Here is a 22,435-nt window from a genome sequence, read left to right as displayed (position 1 = left end):
AAAACACTTTTCAACTGTCCATGCAAGCACATATCCAGTCAGAACTGTGAGTCCCTTCTTCTCCTTCCTGAGGTGTCCTTGGTTCTCATGCTGTTTATCTTGCTCCACAGCTGCTGCTCTGAACAGCTTTTCTTGTATTCCCACAATTCCCCCTTTTTTGTTTATTGACAAGCTACTACCATACTATAAAATAATAACACTAATTATATTAATAACATAATCATTATAACTCAATCAAGGCCTCGATTGACAATATTCTGAAAATGAAAAAGGAGATAAGGCAAATGACAAAATATATGGTTAAATCCACTAAAATATCAGACGCATTTTGCCTGCGGCCTAAGTTCCTACAACCTGGAAAAGAACCCCTGAGAATCCAATTCTGTGTAAATTTGAAATAGGTTAGAAAAGACTTCAATTTCGTGTTATCCATTTTAGACCATCCCGTTAGCATGAAGCAAATACTCCCTAAGCTAGCACATTATTACTTATTGTCCCTGGAGAGGCAGAAAACTGCAGAAAAGGAGAGAGAAGGATCATGTTGGCGGTGGATGCGATAGGCAGCGCCAGCAGGGCGTCCCCTGCTTCAAGGTGCACTTTCCCTTTCTCATCCACCACGGATTCTCTCTTGCTCTTTTCCTACTCAGGGTCTGAATGGTATTTTCCATTTGTACACTGCATCCGCATGGCCAGTGCGTGGTACAGAGCCCAAGTGGAACACCTGCTTACAAAACAGAATAAATTGCCGAGGTTAGCTTTTTTTGCAAGCACCTTTGTTTCAATTGATGCATGGTCATATTTTGAAAATCCCAATTAGTGAGATGAAAAAGAGTTAATAACTGTTATGTTTAAGAATCATCCGTTTGTCCAGGATTCTTTTCCAGGGTCTTATTTTTACAAACTAAGAAGAGGCTAGTTGATAGGCTAATAAAATCATAACTGAACATTACTAATACACTAGAAGAGCTATTCCCATAATTTCCAGCATTGGTAACATCAAATCCTATTTAACTTATATTCTATCTACTGCCAAAATAGGAAAGACACACAATAATCTAAATAATGCTTAATAATTCTAATTCTTAAATTTATACCAGTAATGTGGAAGAGTTACCTACTATGTCTTACCATTACTAAAATTATTATTTGCAATACAACAAATTACAAAGCAATATCAATGAAGTAAGAGGCGTATAATCACAATCATTATTAAGGCTGGGTGTTATTTTCTGCCTTGAGATGAGGCCGAACATATCTTGCCGGAACCCATGTAGGGCCAGTCCTTGTAGAAACACAAGCATATCCACGACCCCAGGTTATCAATGGTAAGGGACCTTCCCAGTGCCCTGTGGCCATATTTCGAATGTTAACCATTGGCCGTTCCTTGAGCACTGGGGAGCCCCCAAAATGACGATCCACACGAGTTGTATTTGTATGATCACGATTCAAAAAATTCAGCACAAACAAAGCCTTACATAATCTTTCTTGTGGTGTGTCTCCCGTATTCCCCCTTTTTTGTTTATTAAGAACAGATTTCAGTGTTTGATGAGTACGCTCAATGATAGCTTGTCCAGTGGGAGAATGAGGGATGCCTGTAATATGTCTAACTCCCCATTCTTGAAGGAAAGTTTGAGTGGCCTTAGAAGTATAAGCGGGCCCATTATCTGTTTTTATAGTATGTGGGATTCCCATAGCAGCATAAGCAGATAACCAGTGTTTACGGGCATTGCAACTGTGTTCACCTGTATGTGCTGTGGCAAATACGTAAGAAGAATGAGTATCTATTGTTACATGTGCATATTTTAGACAGCCAAATTCAGGAACGTGAGTGACATCTGTCTGACACAGTTGAAGAGAGGCTGTGACGCGTGGATTTGTCCCAATTTGAGGCAAAGGGGCAATTGCCTGGCAGACTGGGCATGTTAGAATNAAACACATCAGGAAATTGAAAGGCTTCTTGGAATATTTAGATCCTCGTTTCTTGAAGAAAACATGGGAGAAGGAAGGATCTTGCTCTTTTGCTGACTGTTTATGTGAGCAATACAGAAATGGACGCAGTATACAACCCCTTATACAACCCAGCAAGGAAGGGAAACCTTCCTGCGTGAGTGAAATCAAGAACTAAATCTCCATTACATCCATGGAGCGTATTAAAGGTAAGGGGCCACTGGATGCTTAGAGAATTCCTTTATAATTCATATGGAGGTTATTAAAACAACCTTTAAATGCTTGCTGAAATATCTGTAGTATAAGTTTTTTCTTATGCATGAAGGATCACTAGGAAATAAAGTCTGAAGTAAAGAGGTGGAGAAACAAATCTTTTGGGTTTAAATTTGAAGGTTATGTGGTAAACAGGATGGAGAGATGTAAGGTAGCAAATTAGATTCAGTCCAACTAACTGGGAAAATTAAGGAGGCTGACTAGTCAAGAGGGAAGCAGAGACTTCCAGGTTGGTACTGCTATACAGAAACACCATCTGCCTAAAAAAAGACTGCCAGAATAATTTGTTGAAATATTTGTTCAGCTTTATTGTAAGACAGAACTAATGCTGACTGCTTATTCAGAGGAACATAAGTTGGTGGTAATACTGACACAGATTTGTTTTGGATGCAGATCTGCCTTCTAAGCACACTGAACACACAGTTCCTAACCCTCCAGATAATCCTTTATAATTTAACACCCGGAGAGTATGTTAAATTCTTGCTGTTGTTTTACTGCTCGTTGAGTTCTTTTTCCTATTTGCATTGGGTTAAAAATACAGAGCAACAGGCTGACAAAATAGCTGTTTCCCCATTTTTAGTATAAAAAAGTCAAGTTGGTATTTAGTTTTCTATACAGAGAGTACCAAACTGAGTCCCTGACTAAATTCACACTGAACATGCTGTTCTTCTCAGCATCCTGACATGGATTCTCAGTAGATAATACAGTTTAAATTAATTAGCTCTAGTATTATATGACGAAGAACCACACTGCAACAAATACAGCCTCTAAACATTGAATTTGACAAAGTTTTCCACTATTTTTTTTCTAAACAGAGTATGCGTTATGTAGAAACAACCTTAGATGCCTGCTAATGACATGAGGTCACAGTCCTAATTGCTTGTATGTTTTAATAAGCACTCGCAATAGGATAGATTGCTGCATCAATTACCGTCATTTGATTTAGTTGTAGGACTATAGAGAAATGCTGATTCAGCAGGGCTGTAAAGTTTCTAAAGGTTCACTTTTTTAAAAAAATGAATTTACACATAATTAAAATATCTGTATATACAGTGTATCAGTACTCCAAAAAATACCGTCTGCATTACTGCGTCTGTTCTGAAAATCAGTCTCCCTCCCTGTCCAAATCTGTTTACCTCTTATAGGGAACAGAAGTAATCTCTATCTTGGTATCAAAGGCAAGCTTCATCTTGAACCTTGACATTTTATACCTACCTATAATTAATTATCAGTTGGCTTAACCATCCCTGGCAATCCCTTTCAATAACAGTCCAGGGCTGTAAATGTCATCCTGGCACAGGAAGCAAAGGAATTATTCTTCCTGCTTTACATCAAACTGCCTTTCAATATTTGGAGAAGTTAAATATCAGAAGAGATTTTTACCTGAGGGAATTGCATTGTTTGGATAAGGAGGTAAATTGCCACAGTTGGTGGATTCAGGTACAGGAAAGTTTCCCCAAGGTGAAGTACAGTTGTTGAGGAACATGTTTATATTTTAAGATGCTGACAACCACAAGTTTTAATCTAAAGATATGATATTTTGGAGGAGGCTGGCTGATCACATGTTATTGTAAGTTTTAATACAGAATCTGTCCCTTTGTTGAGAAAAAGAAATGACGACTGTTAGTGCTGTAAAAAAAAAAAAAAAAAAAAAAAAAAAAAAAGACTTGTTATGATGCTAAAGTCAAAAGAATCCCACTTGTACTAAATTCTAAGTATCTCTGTTCCAGGTGATCAATCAGGAACAATAGCACAGGTGAAAATGCATCTAATGCTCTTCTGGCTCTAGTGAATTCTCTAGCCAGCAGATGGCAAACTTTTTTTTCATACACCAGTCAAAAATAGAGTAAGAAAGTACAGTGAAGGACTGAGAAGGACTTGCTAGGTTGAGCCGTTCACTCGGACTCACGTTACTGTGAATAAATGAGCAAGAATGGAAATGTCTGCTGATAGCTTGCGGCTTATGGAAAATGCAGATAGAAGGGAGAAGTTTTAAAGCCCTTATTTTCCTGTGTTCCTATGTTCTCTAGCAAGTTTCTGAAAGCTTCTGTTTTTTCAGCTGAGATCTGGTCATCTTGACCACAAGATCATTAATAAAACAAGGATGATGTCTAAGCAGACATTCAGATAAGATGTGCCCATTACTGTGAAAGCGTTGTCCTAATATGCTGTGTGCAGCTAGCAGAGTTGTTAACATGGGACTGAAAGAGTCACTTCGCTGTGAGGCCCTCAGGAGCCTTCCCCAGTCACAGAGCTGACCAAACTGCATGCAGGTTTGGGACTTCTCTGTTTAGAAATACAATCAGTGAGCCAGACAGCTACACCTTGAATCTGACAGCAGGGAATGACATTTCTTCCCTTTGTCTTTCAGATGCAGTTTATTGATTGAAGCCTTCAATACTGAAACTAAAAAAACATTAAAGCCACCAACTTCTGACCTACACCAACCATCAAAACCACCAACTTTTCACCATCAAAAGCAAACACTTCTCACCATCAGATCCGACTTTAATGTGATGGCTTTTGCCTTCCCAGCACTCCCATCAGTGACTTTAACCATTAACCAAAACCAAGACCTTTGGCCATCAATACCGACAACTCAACATTATCAAAACCATGCTTACCATCCATACTTAGATTTTATCAAAACAGAAAAGTTACCATCAAAACAAAACCAATCATAAGTGGTGCTTCAGATTTCTGTGAAGAATTTTACCATGAAAGAACTTTTTTTTTTAGTTTTTAACTCGAGACTTTCTTTTTTAAAATGGACTTCTAATCCAAAATAGTCGAAACTTTCTACAACTGCTGAACATTGTAAATTACCATGTGAATATCTCACTGAAACTAATGCCCTGGAATAGAACATCTCAAATGCTGCTTAATTACAGACTCAGGTTGATTGTGTGTTATTCATGTAATGTTACTCCAAGTTAGACATCTGGTGCAGAAGCGACCAGGAAAACCATGGAATTATAAAATCTTCAACTGACCGTCTGTATATTTAATTTAAAGACTTATTTAAGACTTCACGAGCTCTCCAACAACTCCAACAAGTTCTGCAAGAGCTTCATCCTTTTTCTGCAACGTCTGACACTAGAAACTAATTTATTTCACATCTTAATTACACTCAAGATTGGGAGAAAACGTTCTGGTTTTCAGCAAGTGCAACATAACGATCAGAATATGCAGTTCTGAATGTATCTTCCAGACGATTTGTATATTCCCATATGTTTTTATTACATTTTCTTTTATACTTGTCTCAAGTCTCAGTTGTTTGTTTCGTCTCTAAAGTTTCTAGTTACAGACAAATTCATACTGTAATTTTATTTTTTATTATTAAATGCTATCAAACTGTGATGCACTTATTATTCACTGGTCCTGCATCAGGAAATGAGTGGGGAACCTGTATTAAATACAGTTCATCTGAATAATCTGTCTGGTTTATACAAGCTGTGTTGTTCAGAGATGTCTAAAGTTTGATCTTTGTTTTTTTAAAGATAAAAAGCACTTGCCCCACTGTAAATATATAGCATGTAAAATTTATATAGTATATAAATACAGCAAAGCTAAAGTGAATTTTTACTTGAGTTATTTAACATGCAATATGTCATGTGAATTGATAGCTTACCAAGTGTGTTTGATAATCAAGAAATCAGATCTTCCTTTCGGTCGTAGTGAGAAGATGCTGTCGGAGTACCCAGAGAAGATAAGTAATGAGGACTTCAGCTGCCTAGACAAGGATGCAGAAATATTTCTTCTTTGAAGTTAGAAGCTTTCAAAACCAGGCAACAGGTTGAAAGCTCAGCGGTAGCTTCCTGCTCTCTGCAGCGCTAACGGAGGAGGGAGGTTACTTTTTGCTAAATAAAGTACTTTAAGTAAGATTTTTTTACGTGGAGAACACCATAAAGCCAAACCATAAGTGTACCCTGCATAATGTTCCTATGGCAACAGTTATGTGAAGTTACATAAAGTAACGTGACAAAGAAAATGCACACCTGTCCTGTATCTGCCTTTTTTTTTCCTCTTTTGTCCTTTGGCTCTGAGGTTTGATGTCTTGTCTCTGTCCAATGAACAGCTCTGGGCTGGATGTCTGAAAGGAACGTGGCAGCAACCTGCTGTGCTCCAGCATCGCTGGGGCTGCAGGAGGGGAGCTGCACAGTGTGGTGGAGGCGGTGACCCCAACAGCTTGGAGCTCCATGCTGAGCCACTGCGGTGGCAGGGCTGCCAGCAGGGCTCGGTGCCTGCCCAGCAGAGATGGGTGCTGAACAGTGTGACTGAGATTCACGGAAAGGACGTGCAAGGCCTTCCCTTCTCTTGGAGTGGTTCTCAAAGGACATGGAAGTCTCCAGCTCCTCACAAATCAATGCTTATAGCATACTTTATGAAATAGATTCTGCAGTGGAAGGTTTTTCCTCTCCTTAGCCTGATCATTTAAGTTTTCCCTAAAAGAATGGCTCTTAAAAGAGCAGTTATAATCCACCTGTCAGATTAAATCTTAATCTCTACCAAAAAAAAAAAAAAAAAAAAAAAGTAAAAAAGAACCTGAGCCATTAACGTGCATGTATTCCTGGTACTCCTGGTAATGAGGCTGTGCAATAGCAAACAGTGTCACAGTTTGCTTTTGAGAAAGCCCAGGCTCAGGCAAGTGTGTCTGATAAGTGAAAACGTCGATACTGCAGTGCATTTGCAAAGAGCGTTACATTCTTAAGCGATGGTTTACAGTACATTTGCCAAAGCACTGGCCAACACCAGGTGCATTCTGCATTTTAACTAGAGACATTTTCCAATTAGGAAAGAAACTGATGAGTCTTAATCTGCAGCATTTGCTCTACAACAGCCTTCACCTTTCCAGCGAGCTGGAATCAGTACATGGATATGTAATAAAATTCTAACAGTATGTGCTGTTATAATGGAGTATTATAAATGCTGTTGGTTTGTACTGTTCAGTTTGGTACCCATTGAAAACGTTTCAAAATGGTTATTTGGACACAGCACTCATTCTGCCAGAGCTGTGTGCCACAGCTTCCACTGCACAGAGGGCTCACACACAGCTCAGCACAGCACCAGGGGGCAGCAGGGACTGCTGTGTGCATCACCTGGGCTGACCATGCTTTTAACCATCTTTCATCTGACAGTTTCTAAGGGCACACAGATTCAGAGCAAGAGGCCAGCATGGCATTTGTACCTGTTGTTTGCAGGTGAGACAATTAACTGTCACAGTCTCACTGTTTCCACCAATTTCTCCACTCATACTGAATGAGGGATACTAATTAGCTGTGGTATGAGCAGGGTGTCCTCTGTCCTGCCCCTGTTCCACCCACTGAGCTCAGGGAGGCCATCTGCTGTCCTACACCCAAAATCAAGACAAAGCTGCTATAACCATTTCTTCAAGCCTACACGTTGCAACATAACTTTACAGCATTTCTGGGCTTTCACTACTGAGAGCATTTCTTTGCAGGAATATTCAGCACTGAGAGAGATCAATCTTAGCAGAGGAAAGGAGTTTGATGAATTCCCAGAAGCTCCTTCCGCGACTGCAGAAGGATGACGTGCAAGCCCATGACCAGCAAAATCACCTCAGACCAGGAGTTAGTAAAACCACATCAGTTTACACCCTTGCAAAGGTCCCTTGGCAGAGGAGCAGCTGGCTGCTGCACTCCCACAGCTGGAGGGGCTCTGCCAGGGTCTGAGGGGGTGAGGGGCACACCACCCAGGGCTCCATCCAACCTGGCCTTGAACACCTCCAGGGACAGAGCATCCACACCTCTCTGGGCAGCCTGTGCCAGCACCTCACCTCCTCTAAAATATTTCCCCAACATCCAAACTAGACCTTCCCTTCTTGAGCTTAGAACCATTCCCCCTTGGCCTATCACTGTCTACCCCTGTAAAAAGATTATTCCTATCCTGTTTACAATCCCCTTTTAAATACTGGAAGGCTGCAATGAGGTCACCCCACAGCCTTCTCTTCTCCAGGCTGAACAAGCCCAGCTCCCTTAGCCTGTCTTTGTAGGAGAAGTGTTCCAGCCTTCTAATCATCTTTGTGGCCCTCCTCTGGACCCTTTCCTTCAGCTCCGCATCCTTCCTGTGCTCAGGGGTCCCAGTCCTGGATGCAGCATTGCAGATGGGGCCTCGTGGCAGTAAAGCAGAGAGGGACAATCACCTCCCTGTCCCTGCTGGCCACCCATCTTCTGTTGGAGCCTGGGATACCATTGGCCTTCTGAGCTGCAAGCACACGCTGCTGGCTCATGGTCAGTTTTTCATCCACCAGGACCTCCAGGTCCTTCTCTGCAGAGCTACTCTCAAGATCCTGGCCTATACCTGGGCATTTATCCCCAGTGATTAATCAGAAACACATGCCAAAAACAGGCTAATCTGGGGCTTCCATTGGAAACAAGCAAGCCAGCTTGCAGAGAGCAGCCCATCCCTTCAACCAAAGTCCCAAATCGGAGATGGCTAAAATTTAGATAAGCAACACATACAAAGACTAAAGTACAGTCCTGATAGCAGCCAGACCTTTACAGCACAGCAGAGACAGGCACTTCATGGTTCACTGGACTGATAATGACTCCTCTGCTCGAGGGAGCTTCACTGTCTGTCTCCTGCTCTTTGTGCTGGTTGTCCAGGTTCTTGTCACTCCCTTTCCCTGGAACCCCTGACACATAACAGGATCAGTGAGCACCAGTGCCACAGGGATACCATCAGCACTCAGGTAAACATACCAGGGCCTCTTAAAGGAATCTGCTTCGCTCAAGTTAAGATTTACTTTCTGCCTCATTGTAACCCACTGAGTCCCTGTGGTTTACCGTGAGCTGTTTGCTTACCTCAAACCAGGTTCACCATCAGGAATCTTTCAGACTTTGCAGTCAGCTGAGATTGCTTATCATCAATCCAAAGTGACAAAGTCTCCTTCACCTCCACTGTCATTTTTCTGACAGCTGGTGTTTGGGTGCCTCACAGCTGCTGAGGACCTGATGCAGACACGGCCTATACATCCTACCACGAGCATCTGCCCCCCAGCAAGACAAGGCTGCAGCTGTGACCCCCACTGATGTCCCCACTGAGGTTGTCCCATCAGAGAAATTACCCAAAGTTATGTAACACTTCAGCCCCAGGGCTAACACACTGTCTGGAAAAGCAAGAGATGGAAACTGCTTTGTCGGTGGTGTTTTCCAGTGCTTTTGTCCCTGTTGCCATGTTCAGATCCCGGGCTCACACCACATGTTTAAATCTTGCAGTGCTGTCCCTGCCCCACCCTTCTAGCACTACAAAGCCCTGCAGCTCAAAGGCTCTTTTTATTTCTTCAAAGGTTTCTCTTTTCGAAATAAAAGCACCAATGAGCCTCACAAAGAAAGCCAGACCTCCACAAAAGGACTTTAAAAACACCTCCAGCTCAAGCCAGGCCTGGACCTGGGCACGGCCCCTTTCAGTACCTCCAACCCACAGGCACCTGTTCACACCAACAGTAGATTTTCAGATTCTCAAACCAAAAAAGCAGCAGCATTTCCTTTGAAAGCAGCAGGTTTCGCTATGTATGGTCTGATGACTTACCCTGAGAAAACAAATCACTTGCAAAACAAGCACAGAAATAAATCCTGCAACATCTGGCACATCACACAGGAGGGTCCTCAGCCCACAGAGCCACAGTAAAAGTCCCCCTGAAGGTAAATCATTTGTATCATTTGTATATTTCATAAAAGAAATGGGGACACAGTGGTGAATTTGCCATGAAATACAACCCTGGAACTGCACAGTAGAGTACCTGACACCACAGAACATGCACTGCAGTTTATTTCTAGGAGAACTGCAAGTGTTCCATTATCTGTTCTTCAGAACCGAACAACAGAAGACAATTTACTCGTCTGAGCACACGGCAACTTCTTTTTTGTAACAAAACCAACACAAAACAAAATCACACCCTTGTGGTTGAATGGTCAGAAATGCTTTTAAAAACAGCGCAATAAATAGCAGCTCTTTGACATGTCCCGATAACACCTTCTTGAAAGTCTCTCAACTGGTGTTTGTTTGAACAGTTTTGGGTGCTTTTTTTTTTTTTTTTTTCTTAAATCCCCCTTGGCTCACACAGCATTATAAATAACTACATTTGAATGCTCAGAACCTGTTGATTAAAACCAGAAGTCTAATGGTGATAACACCATCCAAGTGTAACACAGAGCAGTGCCATCCTGGAACAAAGATGTTCACGTACCAACCTCACCTTCCTGTATTTTCTGCACCTCAGCAAGAAAATACATGAAGAGACACCACTCCAAGCACTTACTTAGGCAGAAGACATGCTGCTGGCCTGGGCACAGAATCGTTTAGGCTGGAAAAGACCTTCAAGATCAGCAGACTCAACTGTCCAACACACACCTGCCCGCGCTCTCTGTCCTCCATGCCTTGGCTGGAGAGGCCACTCAGTCAGTGCTGAGTGCTGAGAGCAGAGAGTGAGGGGTGGCCACAGGACCACAGCCACCTCAGCAGCACAGCTTCTGACCCCTGCTGTCACTGAGGCAGCAGGGACAGCAGGTACTACTGAGGCATCAGTACATTACCATTGCACAAGTCACTCCTTGTTTTCTTGCCTCCTATTATTGCTGTAGGAAAGTACCACTCAAGAACAGCTTAGGAAGAGCTTCAGGAAGTGTTTTTAATATAACCAAACACCTGTTTCCATAGGCACCAAGATGTTCTGATATTTTAAGACCTGGCTTGCCATGCAGGCCAGAGAAACATGAGTACATCGTGCACACCCAGAACAGAAAGCTACAGAAGTAGCACCTCAATCTCTCTGTCAGTCCCTTGCCAGCTGTAGCTACAGGGACATGCAGACACACGTGGAAGCTCTTAAACCTCTCGCAAACTGACCCACAAGCAACAGCAGTTTACAAGGAATAGTTAACGAGGCCCAGTCACTGCATTGGTGACACACAGAACTCAGAAATTTCAAAACTAAAGTGCTGAAAGACTTCGGAAAAGTTACCATATACCAAATATTTGTAGAAGGCGTATCAGGAAAAAACAATAAATGCCTTTTTAGATTTATATTTATTTTTAGCCTTAACAGAGATGAATGCAGTGCTAGCACGGCAGCCTTGCTCCTGCTTGCTGCAGTCAGATACCAGCCAGCTATCACCCAGCTACCAGCCAGCTATCACCCAGCTATCAATCACCCAAACAAACTCAGAGGTTATTTGGACCACATCCACCATTTTAAAATTCTTCAGCCTTCAGAGTGTCACTGATTTCTGTGCTCTCCATCACATACAGCTTAGTTTTCTGAGAACACAAATTGCCTTTCGTTTGGAAAATGAGTCAAAAATCAGCTGTAAATAAGGGGGGGGGGGGGGGGGGGGGAAGAAGAAGAAGAAAAAGAAATATCTACTAAAATTTCTGAGTAAGCAACAATGAAATCCAGGTACTACATTCAATCACCAGTGATGCACAACAACCTGAGTTGTCCATCTGGTAACGCAGCTTCCAAGAAGGAAGAAGCCTTCAGGTTTGATTGTCTTTCATGGAAAGGTTTGAAGTCAATTTTAGTGCTCACAAAAAAGTGCCCAACTGATAACACTGGGGACCAAATTACCTCCTTTGTCAGAGGAAAGCAACTGCCTGCAAGTTTGTGAACTTTGCTGTTGCAGTAACATCAACACCAAGCACGAGGCTCGACAGTCCTCTACAGATGTTCTCCTCATGGTTTGTGCCAAGACTGTAAAGCAAGCAAACAGTGTGCTGCACAACTGAGACAAGATTAACTGGACCAACATCACCAGCCTGTTTTGCATGAAGCAGAAAGGGGCAAACATTCAGGTGCCACCACCTGGTGCAGGACTGAGCAGTCCATTGAGCCCTAAAAAGACCTAAGTCAGAATCATTAATTCTTATTCAAACAGTCTGACAATAAACATTAATTTTTATTGGTTTCCAGTGACAGGACAGGAAAAAACTTTAAACTTTCATTAAGCTTCAGTAAGGGCTAATCAAGAGAGAGGTGCAAATCAACTCCTAGTGCTTATGCACTGCCTACAAACGCTTATAAGAGCCAACATGGGCATTGCAATTTGGACAGAAGTGTTCCACGTCTTTCAGAGCATCAATGCAAAAGGGAATTAAACAACAGCCAGCTATGCACCTGCAAAGAAAAAAAAAAACAACACTATACTGTTTTACCACTTGTTACATACACAAGAAGGTTAAACCACATTTCTGTCCAGGAAAAAAAACACTTCCTGAAAATTCCCTACCAAAGCTGCTGCCACGAAGCTTTAAGATGAACACACATGCCTACAGAGCTCAGCCATTATCAACCTGCTTTGAGGTCCTGCAGGACTTCCAGCCTCCAGTCTCTTCAAACCACCAAGGGTCTGAATAAGAGCATGAGAAAGCAACAAAGCAGAGACTACAAGGCCTTTACTACAGCTTAAAGCTCTGAAAGGTCACATAGGACAAAAAGAAATGAAGTGCAAATGTGAGTCAACCTACCCCAGCAGGAAGAGGCCCCCACATGACAGCCAAGTCAATGCTCCTGCCTCAAAGCAGGGACGTGTCATGATCATCTGGTTACAGGAAGGACAACTCATCTGAACTGGGCGGTCATAGAACACCACTACTGGTTGCTGCACATACACCGTCTGAACTGTAACTGAACAAAGAAACTGTTTATTCAGTGGGTAAATAAGGAAGATAATCAGCTTCCTCTGAACTACAACCACCTGCTATTCTGAAATACGTGAGGCTCAGAGCAGTGAAATACAGTGACAAAGAAATCACCATGACGCTTCCTAGCACAGAACACATTGTCTAAGAATAGGTCTGTATTAGAAACTGCAAAAAGGCCAAATATGCAATTTATATCTGTATGTATCATGAGACTCGACTGATCCTATTTCCTGGCTAGGTAGGAAACACGTCTACCATGACCCTTAAGCACCTCTGACAAAAACCTGACCCCTCTTTAAAGTGGTACAGGCTTACCAGGGCTTGCTGTTGGCATAGGCTGTCCTGAGTACTGGGGAGAGTCCATTCCCTTCCCACCTGGTTTGAGGCCAGGTTCTGGAACAGGGTAGGGATGAGGATAGTTCACATTGATTCCTACTGTCTCCTCATATGAAGGTGGTGCAGATGGGGCAGGAAAGCCACTGGGAGCAGACATTATATCTAGAACATAACAGAAAAGAATGTCATAACAGAAGACTTTATTTAGAGAAGGCAGCAACTTCTTTCAGACAAACAGCCAGGAAGTAACTGGATCAGAATGCACATTTCACAGCACAAACTGTATTTACTGCCATCAGGAAGATAAAACATAAAAGTCGATCTCATTATTGTTGTTATTTTTTCCTTTATCTTTTCACAGTTTTTACCCATCTTCCCACCAGCCCTCTTCTTATAAAACAAAAATGCCACAGCCAGGACATCATGTGTCATTATAGTCATAAGCTATCTGGCAGTTTCTCCCAGTTCTAGAGAACTGTACTTCAGATGTCCTCAGTCTCCTCCAAAATCAAGGAATACGATGGACTGCACAGTGGTTGCTGACTAACATGAGCCTCATTTGTGGTGAATAATAACTAAATTAGAACACAGATCTTTGCCGCAATTTGAAGTAAACAGGTACTTACACTGAAGGAAAAAGAAACCCCAAACAACTGAGTACATCCAACTCAATTCACATCTTTTACAACTCAGTTAAGTTGGAAGTGAATCATTTTTGCTGCCAGCCAGGTTTCAATCAATGTTAAACACAACTTTACCAATTACTACTTTACTACAGAATATAAACATGCTAACCATTGCCTTTTTCCAATAAGCATTAACCTAAAGATTAGACAGCAGTGAAAACAGACGTCAGAGGGACGTTCCAGGAAGTATGTTCAGCATTTTAGCTCAGGTAAGACTCACAGCAACGTGTGAATCAGCAACGTGTTACATCCCCTATGCAACCTCAAAAACACACTGACAGACATTCCAGATTCCATTTGTATTTTCCTCACTGCAAATGGGTACAGAGCAGCTTGTACCCTTAATCACAATATGTGTATATTATCTAAAATGCCATTGGTACAGAGCTGCCTGGGAAGAGCAACCAACCAATGTACAATATCTGAATGCAAAGAAGAAAAAAAGTTAAAATCACAAACCAATGTTGGATCATACCAAAACTGAGTCTAATGGGCCCACATGAGACAGAGATGAATTTCTAACAGGTTACCCAATGCTTACAAAAGGACATATGTTTGAAGAGAAGTAGCTGATGGTTGAAATGGCTTAAAGCTGCACTAGGGGAACTCAGCCAACCAAGAGCTGGACTTGGCCATCTTTGTGCGTTCCTTCTAACTCAGGGTATTTTGTGATTGCATGAAATGGCAATAGTTCACTAATTAAAGATAATCTGAACTTACATGACTGAAACAAATGGGCACAGAAGAGCTGAGGCAGAAACAGCCCACAAGTTTTGTCTTCTTGAAGCCCAGTCCCAAACGCTGCTTCCAAATGCTTCAAAAGGGAAGACTGGTGGCAAGCACTGACTGCAAGAAAACAACAAAGACAAGACGTAACAAGGAAGCAAATAATGCCAAAAGATCAGCTTACTGGCTTGCTTACATGCAACCTGCAGATAAAGCACAATGTGCAAACACTGAATGACCAATATGCACACTAAATACAAGACCAGGTCACATGGATACACAAGAATTTCCATGTACATCTGGGAGTTTCAGATCCAAATACCACCCAGCACAGAGAAGAACTGAGCAGTTCTTGCTTCTGCTCCCTGACTCTCACAACCCTTCCACTCCAAGTCTTAAGAAATGCATACAGCAGGACAAAGACCAGTGGTTTCAGGTACCCATCCCTCTTCATTTTACTGCTTTTCATAAATCCTCTTGTATTCCAAACATGCAATAAGGCGGACATTGGCTCACTGTGCCCAACTGCACTACCTTTGGGCAGATGAGTCACCAGACTCCAGAGAAGGATTAACAGAAAGCAAAAGCATCAGCTCCTTCCTCCAGGTTTTTCTTTTTGCTTGTGATTCTTGAGAGAATGAACACCTAAATCTGCTCAGTTTCCCAACACAAACATCCTCCATTACAAGCACACACTGAGGCAGAACAACATCTGCAGGAGGCAAAGCACTTTTCTCAGTTCATCCCACACTGCAGAGGTCTGCTGCTCCTCATACAGAGCAGAACAACGTTGGCATAAAGAGAGAACAACATCTGGTGAGGACTAAAGCATTCACAAACCACTGCTGGAGTGAAAGCAGCTCACTAGTTGAGGTACTTACACTAGCTAGAGACCAGGAAGCAGCAAAGCAATGAATTCTACCAGCAGAAGGTAGAATGTGCTTTCCCATTCACTGGAGAGCACAGCACAGCACTTTGACACATTTATAATGGCACTAAAGCCACATTACATTTCAGAGCATGGAAAGTTTCTAGGACTGTCATGTATTTAGCAAAGGTCAGAGATATGCAGCAGTTTTTGCCTAATGTTGCACTTTGTAAGATCAGATCTCAGTTAATTCAGATGCTTTCCTTCTCCCCCAGGTTAATCCTCAAGTAAAAGGAGCAGCCATTTGATCAGGCAGCACAGCTCCCACCACCCACGTTTGAAAAATTAGGAAGTTTGTTCAGAATGTCGATTCAAACGTCAAATCGTACAGCACGGCATACAAGACTCTGCTTATCAGTCAGCACGGATACATACAGCACAGGGAAAATAAGAGAAATAAAGGGCTCTCTACCACATCCAGAGAGTACACAGACATTACTCAGCTCGCCCCAAACAGTGACACGTTGCCCTGCAATAATCTGTGCCTGCCAGGAAATGCAAGTCCACACGTTAACTTACACCTTTGTCTTCTTCAAGGAAGGGCAACAGATTCAAGGTTCCCTTCCTCCCAAGGGATACATTTAATGTAAGAACGTTTTGAGATGCTCTCCAAATTAGAGAGGTGGACAGAGCCGCCACCCCGCTCCCTCCCGACACCCCATCCACTGATGGATCTGCCAGCTCCATCAGCTCACACCTTCCAGCTGCCTGTACTGACAGGCAATAAGCACTCCTGCCCACGCCCAAGATGGAAGGCATACTTAATACATAGAATAAGAATTGTTGGTATTGCCCAGATCCGTTTAGGATGACACAGCTTAGAACTGCAGCATTTTTCCTGAAGACGGGCACAAATGCATCCTAAGAACGTGGAGAAACACCTGAACCAAATGACAGACCCAAGAATGAAACACAGGAGGGTATCCCCGCTGGAAGCCATCGAGTGGTAAATCACCTCATTCGCACCTCAGCCCGCAAATACAACCGACCTGCAGGCAGTGAGCTGCCGATCCCGGCTTGCTCCCGGAGAGAAGGAAATCTCTGGCACCAGCAAAAGGAAACGCTTGGCTCGCTTGGATTGTTCTACGCAGAGATAAGGCAGCTGGCTATACACCACTCCGTGATCTGACCGCTTAAGGCCAGTCAGACATCAGCTGGGAGTGCCAGCAGGTTTGAAGAACTCATCGCTAAGAGAACAGATCAGACAGAAGGGAACAGGAACTGGGCAGTTGTCACTAGAAGCGAACACACAAAACCGCGGCAGGATCTCCCCATCTGTACCACAGCTCGCAGTGAGCGGCTCTGCAACAGGAACACGGATTTCAGTGCGTCTGATTGTAACTTCCAGCCCCGCTATTTACAGGCAATGCTTCTCAGTGAGCGATGCTGCAGTTTTTGCTCTGGCCGCTGATTTGGGGCTGTCCCACAGCCATCCCCTGCTGCTCCCAGCGATGTGCGCAGCCCCAGCAGTGCCACACCGATGGCCGTAGCTCCCATCTCCCTCTCATCATTTGTTGCTGTTCTTTTCCCTTTTTCTTCTTTAAAGGAAAGAGGAAGTTGTAATTCTGGAGCACGGATAACTACCACGTATTGCAACAAAGGGTACAAAAAAGAAACCGAGTATCGGTCCCTCTAACATTCATCAAAGCGGCGGTTCATTAGTAAAACAAGCAAACAAACACGACGGGAACGAGAGCGCTCCGGGATTACAGGAGCAGCTCTTCCCGCAGTAACTGCAGCCCACCCGCTCGCGGCGCTTTGCTGCCGTCCGTCCCGCTCTCGGGTCAGCTCAAAGCAGGTTTCAGCTCCCAGCACCGCCCCAGAGCTCGTCCCGCACCGCCGGCTCTCGCTGAAAGAAGCCCGCGGACAGGAGGAAGGGGAGGTCAGAACCTGCTCGTTAACCGGGCTGCAAAACCGCTCCTGCTGTTTTGGCACTCGGCGCCTACGGGACTTTTCAGATGAGGAGCGTTGTTCGCTGAGCCCGTTAAGTCGATCCTCCTCCACTTCGTGCAGCCTCCGGCAGCGGCGCCTCTGCGCCAGGACTGCACAGCCCGCGGCAGCGGGAGCTCACCTGGTTTTCTTCCTCAACGACCGGCGCCCAAGAACAGCTTTCCAAGCCCAGGCCGGACACGTCAGTCATTACGCCGCCCTCTTTCCCTCACCTCCATCTCAAGATGAAGCTTGCCCGTTTCTCCGTCCCAAGCTCCTGTTTCTCCCTGTTTCTCCCCTCCCCTCGCAATAGCCCGGGCTCTACGAGCGGCAGCTGAGCCAGGCAGCCCACGGCGCGTCCGTGTCCAGGTGTGCCGAGGCAGACATGAAACACAAGGCACCGGCAGCCGAGCCAAGCTCGCACACCGCCCCGGCTACCCGAGCTCCGGAGCGCGGCTCCCACCTCCCCCACCTGCCAGCAGCCGCTACAAGAGGTGCGCGTTTTCTCAGCCGGGTACCTGCGGACGGAGCGGTACCGTGGGGCTGCGCTGAGCAGCCCGTTCTTAGCACAGACCCGGCAGATGAGCCCCGCGTCGGCTCTGGATGGTGCCGCTCCCCGCGGGCGGACACCTCCGTGCTGCAGCCCGGCCGCCCGCAACACTCGCGCTCCGCTCCCCCCTCCCACAGGCGCCCGGCCGCGGCCCCCAGCACCCCGCGGTCACCGCCGACGGCCTCGGTTTTGTGGGGCGGCCGGAGCGTCTGATAGGAGCCGAGCCAGCCGGGCAGGGAGGCTCCGCTAACGGGCTTCGCGCAGCGCTACGGCTCGGGCCCGTCGAGGGCAGGTGCGGGGCTCTGCCCACCCGGTGAGCTCCGGTCCGCACGTCTCAACTCTCTGAAAAAGGAACGAAGTCCCCCGACCCGGCCTGGAGCAGCGAGGCTCCGGGCAGCGCCCTCGGTCCTTACCGCTCTGCGGCGGATCCGTGTCAGCCCCGCTTGCCCGATCCACCGCCCCGTCGCGTTTGTCCCGTCCCTTTCCCCTCCCCGTTTGCTCAGGCGAATCACGGCTGCTGGGACACCCCCATCGGACGGAGCCTCCTGGCCGTGCTCTGTGTGTAGCACCGCGTGCCGTCCGCACCTGCAGGACAGAGGAGCGTCGTTCGCCGCGCGGCTCCTGCGGCGTCCCGACTCGGGGACATCCAAACCGAAACAGCGTTCTCAGCTTCCCCGGCAGCAGCAGGGGCGGAGCGCAGGTTTCCGAGCGTGAGGAGAAAAGGGGCGTTCCCTTAATTCCAAGATAAACTTGTGTTACCTGGTTCGGTTATTTCAGCCAACGCTGCGCTCAACAAAACGAAGAGAACTATCAAAGAAGTCTCCCAACACACAGAGAGACTTTAACCAGGTCACTTAACTTATTGCATTCAGCCTCTGTAAACTTGCAGCTGCTCGTTTCTGCGTCCGACCGACAGATCCGTACCTAAATAATGCAGAAAGTGATCACCGGGCAGATCACTGCGGGGTTCGACGAGCGCTGGTTCCTTGCTGTAGCTGAAGTGCACCAGTTGGCCAGATTTGTTATTGAGAGCTTTAATCTGCTTTGGACTGGAAGGAGTCACCGACAACAGAGGGCTCAGCGGGGACTTTGTTCAGCTTTTTGGCTGAAAGTATCTAAAATCCATTAAAGTCCAATTTTTGAGCGTAAATCCTTTCCTGCACCTCACCCCAAGAAACACACACAAAGCTTTAATTCAAGCCGACCCAGAGCCAGGACTCAGGTTACAGAGGACAAAAGGTGCTCTTAATCCAGGTGACAAGAGGTGAACTCTGCAGTCGGAGCAGTGCACGGAATCGCTTACAGGTATTTGTACACGGGGTTTGAATCACGCTGCAGTGCGAGGGCAGTGTGAATGTTATGGGAGAGAGGAGAAGAGGGAGGGGAGGGAGGGATGGCAGGGGAAAGGAAGGAAATGCGTGATGGGTTTTGCTTCTGCTTTGACTCGGCAACATTCAGACCTCCTTACTTCTTAGAAATTGAACCCTGAAGTAAATGTGACCTAGAGATGAATGATTTTCCATCATTGTTAAGAAATCATGTGATGATATTTATCATATGATCACATCATGGTACCTATCTCAGAAGCAGAATATGCCCCTGATTCCAGTTTTAATCGAATAACTGTACTTTTGTAACTAAATTCCCCTTGCCAGGTGGGTGTGAGCAGCTGAGAAGCTACAGCAGAGAGAAGGCTGGACTGAATGCACCTCCTGGGGTGAAGAAAGCTGCACCTGAATCTCTTCTTGCTCTGTGTCATGTACGTTGCTTACACCTCACAGCCTGTGCCCTGCCAAAGCTTTTACCCTTCTGTGGGGACCCCAGAATCATTACTCTGTTTTGTCCCACTGCTGTCCTCACCAACTGTCTGTGTACAACCAGTCACAGAATATCCTGAGTTGGAAGGGACCCTCAGAGATCACCGAGTCCAACTCCCAGCTCCAAACAGGATGCAGGAGGAAACATGGCTAGAAATGAAAATGAATCTTGCTGAGCTCCCCTGCTCTGAGCTGTGCTCTGAGATGATAAATATAACTTGTTAAAAACATTTAAAGGGAGAGAGAGGAAAGGCCACATGGCAATTTCAGAAGATGTAAGTAGGTTAAAATGCAGTATCCCATGAGAGCTCCCCTCTGCCTCCTTTCTGGCAGAGGGAGGTGCCCAGCAGTCCCACAGTCCCGCACTCCATGTTTGGCTGTTGGTGCTTTTCTCCACCCTACTGTGTCATGGAGCAGCGCCATGAATCACTAATGTACACAGAGTATTGTATACGCTTCGTCATCACATTAATTGCAGGTGTTTTATGACAGCACACCAGCAGATGCCAGTTTAATCTCAAAAATGAACACCTCTGCATAGATTTATCAGCTTTTGTTTCAGTGAATTTCCACCAAGTAACTACATGAAGCTGAGAATCAGAAGTCGGTGTATGTTCAATGTGCAGAACAAGTAACCAAGTCTTGACCATGTCTCCTCACTTTTCACCTGCCTGGAAACCAAAGGATTGCATGCACACAGCTTCTTTTTGTGGTCGTTTTGCATGTACTAATTTGTCAGTGCAATGCAATACAAACATTTAATACAAGAAGAATACAGCCACTCATTTTGTAATTGCAACCATCAGTCTATATCCTGTCCCACACAACAGCCACATTTAACATTTAAGCCACTCATAGGTTTGCTTTTCGAAATACAATTATTTTGAGATGGAAACAGGTACGTTTGATAAGGGTGGAAAACGAAGCAACAGTGTGTCACGGTTTGAACGAAAAAATCCACCTGCGTCCGTGACAGGGGGCCGTGGGCCCCGGAGGGGCCCTAGGCCGAAAGGAAAAAGTTAATTAGGAAAAGAAAACAGCGGCAACGATCTAAGGAGGCACACTTATTTACTAAATACTATATCGAAATACAGGATAACACAATATAATACAATATAATTGAAAATTGAGCTAACGAATCAAGCAAAATAGGAGAGAGAATGAGTCCCGTAACCGAGAGCTACTGTGGAATCTGGGCGAACGGCTGAAGGCTCCCACAACCCCTGACACGCCAGAACTTCGAAAGACGTCAGCTAGTCTCGACCACGATTACTAGAGTCCAGGTCCCGTTGACCGATCAATGTTGCTCTCTGGGAGATGTAGTCTTCCTTTCTGTAAGTTGCAGATTCAGTAAACTTATTCTATGCTTTTATAGATGTATGATGTGAATATCTGATAGCAAAAATTGACAAAATTATCTAAACCATGAAAATTCCACCCCTTATTCTACATCATAACATTATTTTTAAACATACATACACCACTCATCACTATAGTTTGTGAATAATCAGTAACCTTATTTTCTCAACAATTTATATTTGTTCCATACAAATCTCTAAGTTGAGAACAAAACTCTATACCTTAACCTACTATTTATTAATTTTGAGAAAATGGCAAAACTGCCAGAAAAAGGAAAACATGTCAGCGGTAGAGGGGAAAGGCAGCGCTAGTAGGTGGTCGTCCCCCACATCAAAGGTGCACTCATCCTTCCCAGCCCACCAACAGCAGATTCCTTTTAGACTTAATACTTCTTTCATGCTGTGCCTCTACCACATGCATGGCCAGTGCACGATATAGAGTCCAAGGATGGAAAACTTGCTTAACAGAATGCTAACTAAGGTATATGGGAAAAAAAAAGTGTTTCCTTAACATTAATCCACTCTATCTTAAGTCTTATATCTAATTGAAAATTCGTCAAATATTTTCTGAGACTCTACCTATATATCTACAAGAAAATCATTGGCTGCACTCCCCCAACATCAAATCCCTTGTGGTAGCACATGAACCTCCCATTTTTGTCCATCAACCTCACCACGTGCACCAGGTCCCTGGGCAAAGACTAGTACCCCCGGGAAAGGTTTGCCCTTTCCAGATGCTTGAAGGACACACACACGCGTCTTTCCCAACAACGCTCTTTATGTGTACTACAGGAACCTTATCTCCCTCTACGGTACGTAGGGAGCTGGATTGGTTAGGACATTACGATTACTAGTATCCTCGACGTGTTGACTAACCCAGGTGGCTTCTGCTAAATGGTTCTCCCAGTTTTTATATGTTCCGCCACCCATGCTTTCCAACATAGTTTTCCAACAACCCATTTGAATCGTTCAAATCTACCAAAGCTGGGTGCATGATAGGGAATATGGTAAATCCACTCAAATCCATGATTTTTGGCCCCAAGTGGTTACAAGAGAATTTCTAAAATGGGTCCCCATTATCTGATTCAATTCTTTCCGGATGGGCATGCTCGCCACAAGGATTTGCTTTTCCAACCCTGAATATGGGCCTTCGTGGGTAGCAATGGATATCTGGTATGTTCGAGCCACCCGTGGTTGCCGTCCCCATGGTGAGTACATAACGC

The 22,435-nt window shown here is 44.7% G+C and overlaps 1 protein-coding gene across 4 annotated transcripts; it reads right to left on the bottom strand.

The window, feature by feature from the left end:
- Positions 1 to 12,118: 12,118 nt before the first annotated feature.
- On the bottom strand, positions 12,119 to 18,720 carry LITAF (lipopolysaccharide induced TNF factor). 4 transcript variants are annotated; one of them, XM_015876996.2, is made up of 5 exons: positions 18,623 to 18,720; positions 14,625 to 14,750; positions 13,198 to 13,380; positions 12,706 to 12,865; positions 12,119 to 12,355 (listed from the first exon to the last, which is right to left on the bottom strand). In XM_015876996.2, exons 1-5 carry the CDS (start codon positions 18,681 to 18,683, stop codon positions 12,247 to 12,249), a joined length of 639 nt encoding a protein of 212 aa, XP_015732482.1. In that variant the 5' UTR covers positions 18,684 to 18,720; the 3' UTR covers positions 12,119 to 12,246. The 4 variants fall into 4 exon arrangements, with proteins under 4 accessions (XP_015732482.1, XP_015732485.1, XP_015732483.1 ...); XM_015876999.1 differs by having other exon boundaries at positions 18,451 to 18,694; XM_015876997.2 differs by lacking the exon at positions 18,623 to 18,720 and adding an exon at positions 17,449 to 17,890.
- Between the last annotated feature and the right edge of the window lie 3,715 nt (positions 18,721 to 22,435).

The sequence above is a fragment of the Coturnix japonica genome, chromosome 14, assembly GCF_001577835.2.
Source record: "Coturnix japonica isolate 7356 chromosome 14, Coturnix japonica 2.1, whole genome shotgun sequence".
Lineage (NCBI taxonomy): Eukaryota > Metazoa > Chordata > Aves > Galliformes > Phasianidae > Coturnix > Coturnix japonica.
This window is presented reverse-complemented; position numbering and strand designations above follow the sequence as displayed.